This window comes from Pipra filicauda, unplaced genomic scaffold (genome assembly GCF_003945595.2).
Source record: "Pipra filicauda isolate LSUMZ 115617 unplaced genomic scaffold, ASM394559v2 scaffold33_size4404698_pilon, whole genome shotgun sequence".
In the NCBI taxonomy this organism is placed as follows: Eukaryota; Metazoa; Chordata; class Aves; order Passeriformes; family Pipridae; genus Pipra; species Pipra filicauda.
Genome location: NW_024104465.1, coordinates 354,385 through 367,480, shown reverse-complemented (window position 1 = coordinate 367,480; position 13,096 = coordinate 354,385). Strand labels below are relative to the sequence as shown.

The following is a 13,096-nucleotide window of genomic DNA, read 5'->3' as shown; positions in this document are numbered from 1 at the left end:
TAGCTTTTCCTATGTAAACCAAAACCCAGGCTAGAAAACAGAGAGCAGCAGCAAGCCACCATGCAGGTCTGACATAAGGTCTCCTGAGCCCTCCAGCACAGGTTATCCCACTCCCTGCCCAGCATTTCCCTTCTACTTGCCTGCAGACATGAGCACAAAGACAAACAGCATCATTTGGACCAGCCGTACCCCACTGAGCCTCACTGGAAATCTGGCTCAAGCCTGTGTTAATTTGTGGCATCACAAATGAGTTACAATGGAAGTAAAGGAGCTGGCAAGGAAAGTGTATGCATTTGTGCAGTTATCTTCATCAGGAACAACGAAGGCAATTAGATCCATGCCCTGCAGGTATTTATATTGCACTGCTAGCTGACAGCACAGTGGCACATCCTACATCTGTGTCAGTGTGGAATGAAGTGTCTGCAGCAGGTTAGGGGCATTCTGTACAGAAATAAATGCTGCACATTCCCCACAGCTCCTCTGCATGCTGAGGCACAGACCCACAATCCTGTGCTCAGTAGGTGGCTACTGCAGCTGCAGGGGATTAAAGGAGAAAGAGAGGGAGAAGCTTGGAAATTCACTGCCGAAAGGAGAAGTAGCAGGGAACTTTGGGGTGTTTCTGCATGTGTACATGCATGTGTGTGTGCATCAACTTATGCATAAAGGGGGAAAGAAGCTGCAAGGTAGGTGCATGGGCAGGGCATTATTTTGTGTGCTTTGTCCCTCATCAATTCAAGTAGACCTAGGTAGAAACTGTGGCTGTTTTGTTACAAAGGAAGACAAACGGTGCAGGGGGAATGCAGAATTTAGAACCAAGCACATCAAATTTTCAGAAGAAAAACAATGGTTTAAAAAGCAAACCCTGTGCTTTGGAAGTGCTGTAGCAGCACCTCATGGGAGTTTGTGTATTGTCTCTCCGGGTCTTTTCTGTATGTTGAGATCCTCCCTGGACAATCCCTTTCCTTTGGAGATATGACACTGCATCTCCCTGGGTAAGGGTTTGGAAGCCCAGGCCAAATGGAAGGCTAGGAAATGGGACAAACCAACCCTCATAGAGGACTGAAACATGGCATTTTTGAATACCAGTTCTGGCTTTTTTTTTTTTTTTCCCCCCACAAAATCCTTTATTTTCCAGTAATTTATTTTTGATATGTGATCAGCATTTTCTGCGAGAGCACAGTTTCACTCGAGAACACATCCAGGCTGCTCTCAAAGTGGAGCCTGACAGAACTAAGCTTATTAATAGAGCAACCATTTAACTCACAAAGAGGAGAGGCATCAAAGGGTTGTGTATAGTCATTAATAAATGAGACTTAAGGTCTCCATTTTTCCCTTGCCAGTTTTGAGTACATGATATTTAATGATCTTATTCAGAAAAATTTCAGGGGCAGCTCTTAACTTGTTCAGTTTAAACAACTGCTTAAATATGCTCTTGAATGCTGTCCCAGGAGACTGTATTTCTTTTGGGGACAGAAGGAGAAGAGTGGTTTGCATCAGTGATGATGTCTTTTAGTCACTGAAATATTTGCCTGTGTTATTAACCCTCACTAGAGAGAATACAGGAGGGTCCTGATGACTTTTACTTTGCACCCACTCCCTGCATCTGGAACTGTCAAGCTCTGATTTTTCCTGCCCTGCAGCTTGTGTGCTCATTTACCTCAGGTGAAAATAGGGGAAAGGGGAGTGCAGCATGCTTGAGTTTAGCTCATTTTAAAGCTTTTAAAATTTTAAATTAGAGTTTACTCTTTCTCAGGAAACAGAACAGCTGGCAGTTGGCCTCACAGGACTCAGGGAGCCTGGCTTCAGAGAGAGTAAACCTAGTACTAATTAAAAACCAGGCTTAGGCTCAAAAGCATTTATGCAAAATACGCCGTTTGAACCAAACAACACCCTGGTGACACGATGCAGTCTTTGGCTGGTTCGTTGTTGGGAGGAGCTCTTAAACTCATTCCTACCTTCTCAAGCTGACAGAGGGCAACACCCCCAACTCGTGGCATACCTTGTTTTCCTGCACACACACATCAACGTGTGGTGTGCGGGTTCTGCTCTCCAGGCTGCCTTATAAGGCTTCCCAAGCAGTGACTCACATGGCCCCACACGCTCAGGAGCCTCTATAACGAGAGCAAACAGGCACGTCTATAATGCTGAGAGACAGCTTGTGCCTGTCTGTGCCCACGTACAATCCCTGGGTATTTTGATGGGCACGCTGTCTGTGTGGGTAGAGTCTCTCCTCCTGCTGGCACTATTTCTCTCATATCTGATGTAGCTCCTGCGTGTGGCTGAGCTATTTCCAACTGATGACTGGGCCTGAAGGAGAAAAACACTTCGGGGCTTGGAGGACTCTGTACTCAGAACACCTCTAGCATTACACATCCACACATGTGAGTACAAGATTCTGCACTACCTCCAGTCCTATGTAGCAATTTAATCTCTCCAGAATGCCTATCTGATGGTAACACCACAGTCAAAGAGCATCACACCTCTGCTTTGCTGCTGCCAGGAACAAATGGGAAATGTGTCACAGAAAAGGAAGACTGATATCAATCTGTAGCTAATATTTCCCTCCACCTCTTGCTCCCTCAATTCTTGTATTATATCATCTCTTTCCATATATATGGAAAAACATCCCAAGGCACTGATTCTGATTTTACCCTCAGCTGCACATGCAGTTCCCATTAGCATCAATGAGGGCTATTCATAAGTTCTGAATTTGGCCCCTGGGCTTGTCAGTCCAGAGCAACAGTGATCCTAGAAGGATCCTGATAGTCAGAAAACATCCCCTGCCAATAATCAGCAACTCATTAAATGTAAATGTTCCTTTTATATATGTTTGATACCCTTTATTACCCTGAAGGACTAAACTTTTGGATGTGAAGACCAGTGAATTAAGTCCACATCCAGCTGAGCAAAGACTGCATAACAAACACTTTCCTGTAAAATATCCTTGCTGGAGGCCACCTTTTTTTTTTCTTGTTAAATGTCCTTAATTCATTATTCATAGGCTAAAGCCCTTGTAAGTTTTTCCCCTCTCCAGCCCCACCCTTGGTGTGAAAGTGCTGAAGGAAGGAATGACTTTACATACATTGGAGAACAGCACCATGAATTAATAATACAGTTTAACCAAGTTTGTCTAACATCACTATAATTGAGTTATAAAAATTTCATATCAGAGTTCTTGCCCAGATTTCTCTGGCTAGTTCAAGCAAAGAAGGACAGTGTATAATACTTACTACTTCCTTAGGAGACAGGAAGCTGTAGAGTGGGAGGGTTTGGCTGGCTTTTTGACTGGCCTGAACCTCTGCAGAGGAGCTTCTCTTTGCAGTGATCTTTGAATGGTGCCGGGAGTGTCTTCGCCGTATTTTACGCCCTTCCTCCCGAGACCTGGCTCTGTGCCTCCAGAAGACATGAAGAACCAAAATGTTATTCCTTAGTATTGCAGTAGTGCCCGTTACCAGCTCCATACAAACCCTTGGCAGCTCTGTGCCAGGGCACTGTGTGTGGGAAAATGTCTCCCACGTGACTGCTCTGTGGAGTCATAATGGGAAGAAAGAGATGTTTTGCTTTTCTATCTTAAAAGAAAAATAATAATTTTGCATCCAGGCTTTGGACCTTAACTTCAGAGTTTAGCTCCAGCTCATGATTTTATGGTGGCTCAAGGCAAGCTATACCTTCATGCAGCCTAGAATGTTCCTATGGTGATACACCTCCAAGAGAAGACACACTCTGCTCTTGAGTGAGCACCCCTCCAATTACTGATTGCATTCCTCCCCCCACTGATCATCAGCTTTTCATAAGAAAATTCACAGCACTTAGAGGGAGTGAAGTGGGAGAGTGGGGGTGGGTTGTTCAAGTGCTTTCAGAGAACATGAAACATGAACTCATGATGTGTTTAAACCACTTGCTGTTGCAGTGATGCCGGGTCTAACACCAGCATCTACTTAGTGGGCCCCAGGTCCTGTCATCCACAGGACAGAGATTTTAATCAGGTCAAAGACAGTGGCTATAGATTGCCACGGGGAAATATATTTCCATTTCTAAGACCGTGTTTAATGGTTTCCTGGAACATCAGCAGGACAGAGCCCTTGGGCTGGGGAAGGGACACGACTGGAATCAGCTGTCACGGGCTGATCATCAACCATGGGGATTAGAAGTGACTGTCAGACCAAAAAGCTGCAGCCACTGCTCCTCGAGGCAAAACCCTCCTGTGGCCGAGACCACAAGCAGCTCAGCCCCCAGCATGTGACACTGCTGTTACCAGAACGGGACAGGGCTCTGCACAGAGAGCCTGTGGCTCAGGCCGGCCATGGCAGTCGTGTCCTTGAGCCCACAGGGAAGCGCTGAGGACACTGAGCTCGGGGAGCGGTGCCGTTACCTGCTCCGGCAGCTGGGGGAGTGGGAGTCGGAGCTCTCCGAGCGGGAGTGGCAGCGGCGATGGCGGTGAGATTTCCGGGTGCGCCCACGAGAGCTTTGAGGGGCAGAAAGGAAAACCCGCATTAGGCCAACAGATGGGGGGGAGGCAAGAGCCAGCAGCTGGAGGCTGAAGTCAATAACATTCCAACCAGAACGGAGATCTGAGTTTTAAACGAGAGACTGGTGTGTGAAACACTGTACAGAACATCAAGGCACGAAATTCTCCGTCCTTTCATTGCTACACCGACATTAAGGCCGGCCATATTCCCAAGGTCTGTGCTAGCATTTTACACACAAGCTGTTAGGTTGGCTCTGTAGCCTGCTGGGGAAAGATTTGTGGACAAGCCTGCAGGAGTGCAGCAGCCAGCGCCAACCCTTTCTGCTTTCAAGACTTTAAAGAACTATGTGCTTGCCTTTCATCCTGCAAAGTACCCTAAAACAGCCAGGCAACGGCCCAAGACCTTCCCATTGCTGAGCCTTGCAGGGAGCACATCCCTCCGGGCAACCCATCACAAACTTCCAACCCTCTCCGTAGTGCTGGCTCCTTGTTAAAGAGCAATGCAGAAGGACAAGCTCCAAGTGAAACAGTACACTGGGTAACAGCCCAGCCTTCCCCACCCTCTCCAGGTGGGAGCATCTGGCCAGTCCTGGGGGCAGCTCTCATGGCTGCTACACAAAGTACAGCTTCCCTAACTGCAGCCTGCCCTGTGCATGGCTCCTGCTGGAGGGGCAGGACTATTCACCTGGCTTCTGCCAGGGGCCCAGTCACTGCTGCTTCCTTTTGTGACAGGGCCTGAGAACAGTCCCCAGCAAACCATGCACAGGGACACAGGTCCAGTGCCCTGCTGTGCTTCCCTTTGTACCATCCAGGCTGTTTCTCATGGATTGCCTGGCCCTGTCACTGAAGGGCTGTTCTTGCCTGCACCAACAGCTGAAGTCCTGCGTGCAGAGAGCAGGGTGACATCGGTGACAGGCTACCTGCCACCTTCTGTGCCCATTCCCTCTCACCAGTGCCCACCACAGCAGTTATTTTAGACCTGGCAGCACATCCATCTGCTCAGGCTGGCATGGCTGTGCCAGCAGGCAAAGCTAATGGTGGGTTAGCTGGTGGGAACAGCCTGGCTTCGTGGCCACACCATACAGTCACTGACAGCATGAATATGGCCTGCTTGGACAGCATTTAGCAACCTGCCGGTATAAAAACTCAGCAAATAATTACTTGAGAACAGCACCTCCTTTAAGATTAAAGGACAACCTCCAAGAGCAATTCCTTCAACTCCACTTGGCTGTTTCCTTTGATGCTTTTCACACCCTGTATTTTTTAAAAACTCCACATTTTGGGATCCGCCTTCCTTATTTCCATACAGCTGAAATCAGCAACACTGAACATCTCTCCCTCATATGGTGGATCTGTGTGAAAATCCCCATGTTTGCTCTTGACCCTCTGCACCAGTCCCTCCACTGTGTTTTCCCTCCCTTCAGGAGGAAAAACTGGTCCTGTGTGATTTAGATAAACCGGTTGCTCGATGCGAAGACAAGCCAAAGCAACGTGATTATGCAAAAATCCTGATCTGAGATGGCTCATGGGATCCATCTGATCCACGCCTGGGAGCAATAAGGTTTGCAGAAATTGGGAGTGGCTCAGCTCTGATTTGTGAACAGAAAATGAGGCTGAAACGCCTTGTCTGGTTTATCCCCAAAGAGCAATTCCAGCAGCTCTCATTCCCTGAGGTCAGGGCACAGCAGCAGGACCTGGATCTTTGCTTTAACCACACTGGTAGGGTACTGCTACGTAAGGCTGGGGAGATGCCTGCTTTTACAGATAACTTAGGAATTCTCCCTTTTACCACTGTGATTTTTAGGTGCAGGGCAGCCCAGTTTGAGGAAAAAAAGGGTGTCTGTGCCACTGAACACACAGAAATCGTAGAAGAAAGGAGACAGGCTTTCTGCATGCAATAGAAATGGCCTGCTCAGGCAGTATCCCAAGTGCCAGCAAAGCCAGTCAGGGGATCAGTTCCCAAGGTGCAGCCTCAGAACTGTTTCCTTGCTCTGAAAGCAGGTGAGAAGCCAGAAGCCGCAAATGCCAGGAGAAGACAAAGAAGGAAGTTAAAAACAGAGGCAGCTTACAGCCCTTCCTTCCAGCCCTGAGGAACCCCATTTTATACCATACCCCTTGGTTATCTGCCCCATAGGACTGTGCTCTGCTAACACTCCAGGGCTGATGGGAACCTCAACACCATATTTTTGCAACCTCTATCACCTTCAAACAAATCCTTTCTCTGCCCTAGGCTCCATTCAAATATTTGGCTGTACTTTATATCATGAGCAGCCTCTACTGTGACCTCCAAGAGCAGCAAACCAGGAGGAGCCAAGGCCCTTCCCAGTAAGACTGTGCCAGCCTGCCCCTTCAGCAGATTGGAGTTCATCCTCTCATGCTGCTCCCACCAGAAAAGCCGGAGTCTCTGCTCCAGACTGGATGAACAAGACCCTTCACATCCTTGCGAGACACAGAGAAAGTACTGAATGAGGGATCAGGAAAGAAAGGGAGAGGAAAGATCTCCAGCCTCTACAAACCCTTTTTCATTCCAGAAAGACCAGAATTGCTGGTTTTAGCTGAAAAATAATCCTGAGAGTCACTTAGGGCTGTGCAGCAGGTGTTAGCTCCAGGGGCCCCACCACATCAAGCACTTCCTAGCCCCACACTGTGCAGGCAGGGCAGGGAACTCCATGAATCACTACTTACTGTTTTTTGTGTTTTCTTTCTTCCTTTCTCTTACTTTTGGGGCTTGAAGAACTAAATAAGAAATGGCTAATTAATTCGGAGATTTCTGTTCCGATAAAAAGCTGCACAATCACACATCAATGTTACAGCCAGATTGCCCAAGAGCATGCAGTAAAAATGAAAGGGTTTCATGATTCTGCCACAGCACAGGGGGTCTGAGTGCCTGCTGACAAATCTGCCTCGTGGGCTTGGCCAAAACCCTTAAAGGGATCAGCCAACTTGATGACTTTGCCTTTTTCACACAGAAAAGATGAAAACTTCTTGATTCTGTACACACACGTACTGGAATCAGGACAGTTCTTCCAGTACACACCTGGGAAGCCACTGACTCTGAATGTTTCAAAGATGGTCACTGTTTGCAAATGAAACCATAAGAGAAATGAAGGTTCAGGTGCAGGATGGATGAGGTTGCCAGAGGTAACACCAAGAGGTTACACCAGTTATGTACTTGATTGTACAGGCTAGGCTGGGGACCCAATTCCTGTGAGGTCTGAGGAACACATAAGGCTGAATAAGGAGAGGGTAGCCCCAGACCCAAAGGAATGGGGGAAGCCAAGGGACACAAGGAGACACAGAAGAAGTGTCTTCTGCCCCCACTCAGTGAACATCAACCGTGAAGAGACCATTAAACTCGTATTTCTAAGGGAACACCCACACTTGCTCAACTCTTACCTGTGCCTTCTCCTCTTTGAAGATAACCTGCAAGACACAAATATGTACATTGAATACAGCACCTCACAAAGTTGTAAATTTGAATCAGAGACAATGTGTTTAGGCCCAGACTGAGCACTGAGAGAGGACCTCATGCACCAGCTGGGTAGAATGGCCCCAGCTCTCCTTTAGCAGCTGAGAAATGGTGTGGTAGAGGTGACTAGCACACTCTGCAAGTAATTGAGAATGTGATCCTCAGGTTAACAAGTCTTCAGAGAGATCAAATACATCCCCTATCTCTGGTGGGTCCCTTTTCTCTGCTACTGCCTCACAGTTGTGCACGTTGAGGTGGCCAGTGAGTCCTTTCCCTGGTTTTCTGTATGAAGGACCACATAGCAGTCAAAGGAAAAATCCTTCCTGTGTGACTCCAGAGCAGCCTCACAGCCAAACCGCTGCCATTACTCTGTCTTGACTCCTGAAGCATCCCTGGGATGACACAAGAGACGCTTTTCTCATATAGAGCACCCTGAGAGCATGGAGGACACTTCCATGCAGCAAGGCCTGGCCCCAGCACACAGCACAGCCCACTGTCTCATCTCACCTTGGAGCACAACATGCTGCCTGAAGTCCTGCCTAAAGGGGCTGTGAGATTGCCTCTGGCAAAGTCAGTCAGGATCCATAGTTGAAGTGCTACCAGGTGTCTGGAAACAACCTCCATTGGTCACTAATCCTGAATGGTTTATCATACTGCCTTTTGGGACCAGCTACAGCTTATTCTTGGCTTGCAGGGACATAAATGGGTACTAAGGGTTCAAAGCCAAAGAGTCTCTGACCAAGGACTTCCATCATGAGATGGCATTTGCAAAAGAGCATAAGAATCCCTCCTTGGGAAGAAACTGTTTTAAAGAAATTCCTGTATCCTTGTCTCTCCTCCTCTTTAAGAGTGAAGCTCAACTTTTCACCCTGTTTTCCATTTTTGGTAGTTCTCTCTTTGGTTCAATATATTATAAATACATGAACTTTCCAAGGAAGATGGTATCCACCGTTCTCTTCAAATATTGGTTTAACAGCTGAGAGAAAACAGTGAAATATTTGCAATTTTAAAATTTAATCATACTCTGAATTAAAAATGAGCTTCAGAAGGGGAAGGTGGAGGTAGTCACCAGAGCTAGGAGAGGAGACTGGGATGTGAATGCGGGGAGCTTGTCTGAGCCTTTTCCTGGTCCTGGCACTTTCTGCAGGCTGGGAAAGAAGGGACAGGGACCAGTGCAAACCCTGAGCACCGATCCCATTGGTATCCCAGAGGATGGGAGCCACATGAATAGGACAGCAAGGACAGAAGGCTGATGCTCCCCAGACCTCTTGTGGATTTGGTTTGTCTGTCTCTCTGCCCCCACACCCCAACAGCACATGTTTATCTGTTTGCTCTGGGTGGGCACCCCATTCTGTGCCCAGAGTTCACCTCCAGGTGGCCATTGCTGACAGCCAGAGCCTCACACCTCTCTGCCCAAGGCAGCTGTGCCTTCCACCCTTTCTCCAAACCCCCCAGCAGCTGCTGCCAGCTGAATTACGTTTTCAAGGGAAAAATACCTGTTTCTTTTTCGCTTCTTGGAGCTTTTCTTCTTCTTCTTCTTCACAGGTGAGGGGCTGTAGGAGGGAGACCTGAGGAGACACAGGGGCATTAGGAACCGCAGGGCATCCCAGCCCTTACCCCACCACCAGCAGCACTGCCAGGGCAGACAGAGGCTGGGGGCTCCCAGTGGGAATGAGATGAGCCCAGGGATGAGCCTCAACCCAGCTCTGCTGGCCTGAGGGGAGGGCAAGAAGATGACAGCACCTCCCTGGGCTGTGGAACCCCCAGCCCCTCACGCCTCCATCTTACACAGACCAGCCAAGGGCTTCTGTCCCCTCCTATCCCACACAACATCATGGCCACCCTCACCTCCTTCACTGACCCTCTTCCCTCATGCCCAGCTGAGGCTGCCATCGCCACCCTCACCTCCTTCACGGACCCTCCTCCATCACACCCAGCCAAGGGCTGCCCTGCCTGTCCCCTCACACCACTCACATTGCCATGGCTGCCCTCACCTCCTTCACTGACCCTCTTCCCTCAGGCCTGACCAAGGGTTGCCCTGCCTGTCCCCTCACACTGCCATGGCCACCCTCACCTCCTTCACTGACCCTCCTCCATCGCACCCAGCCAAGGGCTGCCCTGCCTGTCCCCTCACACAGCCATAGCCACCCTCACCTCCTTCGCTTCTTGCGGCCAGATTTCTTCTTCTTCTTCTTCCCCCGGGCTGGTGGCGGCCTCTCCCCATCACATGAAGGGCTGAGGAGGGGGGAAAAAAAACAAACAAACATCAAAAATAATAAAAATAAACCCTAAATCAACTCCCGTGGGACTCTGTCTGCCATCCCCACCTCAGGGACATGGGGCACCAAGATCAGTGTTCATGGTGGACTCGGGGCACTAGTGATGCCTAATTACCCTCTAACAAATTGGTTGGTCACAGTTTAAAGGGTCTAATGGAGCTATAACAAGACAGCTACACCACAGCAATGCTGATTATTTAAAACATGTTTGCTAAGGTTAACGACTCTGTAACAGATTTATAGGTTTTGTTGCTCTTTGTAAATATGCTTTAAATAATTAATTGGCATTTAATTTGCACACAGTAATTATCACAACCAGATGCATCTAACTATAATAAAGGTTTGATATGTGTTAAGTAGCAATTGATTAGAAATATATATATATTTATTGAGACATTATGGTAATTGAAGGAGATATGCATCTCTTATACAGTTGTTAAAGCTTCAAAATAAACCCTCCTGTAAATTAATTTCTTTTTTAAACATATGATGTCGAATTGCATTATGCTTCAATGAAAAGCAAATATCATGGTTAATTAATTCAGAGCACTGGGCTGAAAAAATGACAGATACTCTGTGGCTACTCATTAACTAAAGCAAATGCTTGTAAAGACAGGGACAGCTGGTGGCAGCCTGTGGATCCCCAGGTCGATCCCAAATCATTCCGTGGATCCCCAAATGGTTCCAGGACCAAAGCTTGGGGGGGCACAGCCAGCTGCCCAGGGCCTCTGAAAAATCACTGCTGGAAATGAGGGTGCTCGGTGTGTGCCTCAGTTTCCCCACTTCTCCCCCTGCCAGTGGGAAGAGCCAGGAGCGGGTAATGAGTGGAAGCAGCCCTGTGTTTGGAAAATACTGTGGGATCTCCACTACAGAAACAGACCAAAAATCGAGCAGCTTTCTGTAGAAAGAACAAACGTTATTGCTAATAAAAGTCCTAATGCACAGCAAATGGCACTTTGGGGGGGGACACTCAGCCTCCACTGCCCCTCAACACTTGATCAGCCAGGGCTTGAATTACCACCAAAATTACACTGTCATAAAACCCCAATTGCTTAGTGCTTTTAATATGCTCTGAAAAACAAAATTGCTCTGCAAAACGAAACTGCAAGTTAGTGCTTCAGTTGTGAACCGTGGACGAGTGCTGAGTGCTTCTGGTGCAGTAAATCCAAGGTGCAACCACAGCCCCACAGAGCACCCACAGACTGCTGCTTGCTCTCTTTCTCCTCCTGAGGATTTCACAGACCAGCAGTAGCACTGCTAGGAGATATAGCACACTTTGGGCTCAGTGGGTCTTCTGTCTGCATTGAGGTAGAAGTCACACATTTCCCAGGAACTCTCATTGTCATAAGCTCAGACACCTGCCCAGAGACACCCCAGGGTTGTGCTAGATCAGGGACCTGAGCACTGCTAACAGACTGTCCGTTCTCAGGATGCTCAAGCCCAGCTCCCACGTGCTTTCTCCTAGCACAGCTTTGGGCTCCCCAGCACTCGGGTCTGGGTGCCCCTCAGCCCCTTCACCCAGGGGTACAGCTGGACCACAGCCAAGGGAAAGCAGGGAAGGATCTCTGACCCTTTGGCCACAGGCAGTTTCTGCAGAGCCCTTCTCCCTCTCCCAAGAGAAAAATCTCTCTTTGATGTGGAAGCTTTCTCCCATGTGCTGATCTGACTTTAATTGTTTCTCCGTGATTATAATCAAAGTCTAATTAAAAATGTGCTTCAGATTATTGTTCCACTTAGCCTGAAATCTGAAGATATGAAATGTGCTTTCTTGCTCTTTCTTTGCAGCATCTTTAACCGAACGGAGAGGCTTTAATCCCAGAGATAGTTTAGCAGGCAGGGCTCAGAGACCCCAGATGCTTCACTTACAATGTTCCATTCATTTTTCTCCTCTCAAGTGATCAGGGGCGAACAACAAGCTGATAATGAAGCTGTGTCTTAATGAAGCCAATGCTGCTGGTCTGATCTAGGCCTGGGGAGAGGGGAATTGCTGAGGGTGGTTCTCAGCAGACCTGGTAGTGCAGAGGCGTGCTGGCAGGTTGCCTGTCTTCCAGAGAGTGATACTTGGAAGGAGGCTGTAGGAGCTAGCCCTGGAGTAGAAGTGAACTGCAGGTTTCTCCCTGCCAGCATGCACTGGGATTTCATACAACCACATGCATCTGTTGTACACTCACAGAGTCATTTAAGCCATCCCCAGCTCTCACAGACCCCAGAGGGGCTGGATAAACAGCCACAGACGCCTCCCCTGCCACCCCTCGGCTTTGAGGTGACGCCATTCACAGCTCTGGCTCTTACCTGCGTGACCTGCGGTGCCCATGGTCTCGTCTCTCCCTCCCTTTGACACAGCCATTGGTGGTGGAGGTCTCCCTGACCACGCAGCTGCTCAGCTTTTCAGGACGTCTGTCCTCTGCAGGGTACGGGAGGCAGCCGAGTGTCCCACTGCCAGAGCAAGAGGAGAAGAAAGAGAGCCATCAAGAACTGGGGTCACTGGCTGAGGGTTTCCCATGTCCTGGAGAATCTCCTTTCCTTTCCACAGGTAGGACCTGTGCTGCTGTGAAGAAGAGATGCAGGTTGCTCTCGGTGTTCAGCCCTGAAATTCTCCTACAAGGCTCCAACAAAATTCCCCATTTTCAGTCAAAGCTGCACCCCAGGCTTGCTGTACTCAGCACTCAGAGGTTCCATGAGTGTCATGCAGCCAGGGAGCAGCTGGACAGCTCCAGACTGTCCAGATCCAATCCAAGGGAGAAGGGAGAATGGGAGCTAGTCAGGACATCTTCTCCTGCATCCTGGGTTTTAGATCACCAGCTCTGCCAAGACAGGACAGGCCTTGCACTCTGACAGAAAAAAACCTTTTGTATTTCAAAAGCAATTTACCAAACCTGT

The 13,096-nt window shown here is 48.5% G+C and overlaps 1 protein-coding gene across 4 annotated transcripts in view; it reads right to left on the bottom strand.

The window, feature by feature from the left end:
• The window catches only part of SRRM4 (serine/arginine repetitive matrix 4), a 48,004-nt gene that overhangs the window by 15,616 nt on the left and 19,292 nt on the right, over positions 1 to 13,096 (bottom strand). For 2 of the 4 annotated variants that reach the window (XM_027714113.2, XM_039384144.1), the window contains exons 2-8: positions 12,509 to 12,652; positions 10,092 to 10,172; positions 9,434 to 9,505; positions 7,865 to 7,891; positions 7,154 to 7,204; positions 4,373 to 4,465; positions 3,231 to 3,393 (exon numbers count right to left, since the gene is read on the bottom strand). In XM_027714113.2, the coding sequence (XP_027569914.1) occupies positions 3,231 to 3,393; positions 4,373 to 4,465; positions 7,154 to 7,204; positions 7,865 to 7,891; positions 9,434 to 9,505; positions 10,092 to 10,172; positions 12,509 to 12,652 (631 nt within the window). The remainder of the gene's footprint in view (positions 1 to 3,230; positions 3,394 to 4,372; positions 4,466 to 7,153; positions 7,205 to 7,864; positions 7,892 to 9,433; positions 9,506 to 10,091; positions 10,173 to 12,508; positions 12,653 to 13,096) is intronic. The other 2 variants (XM_039384143.1, XM_027714114.2) reach the window with 2 other exon arrangements.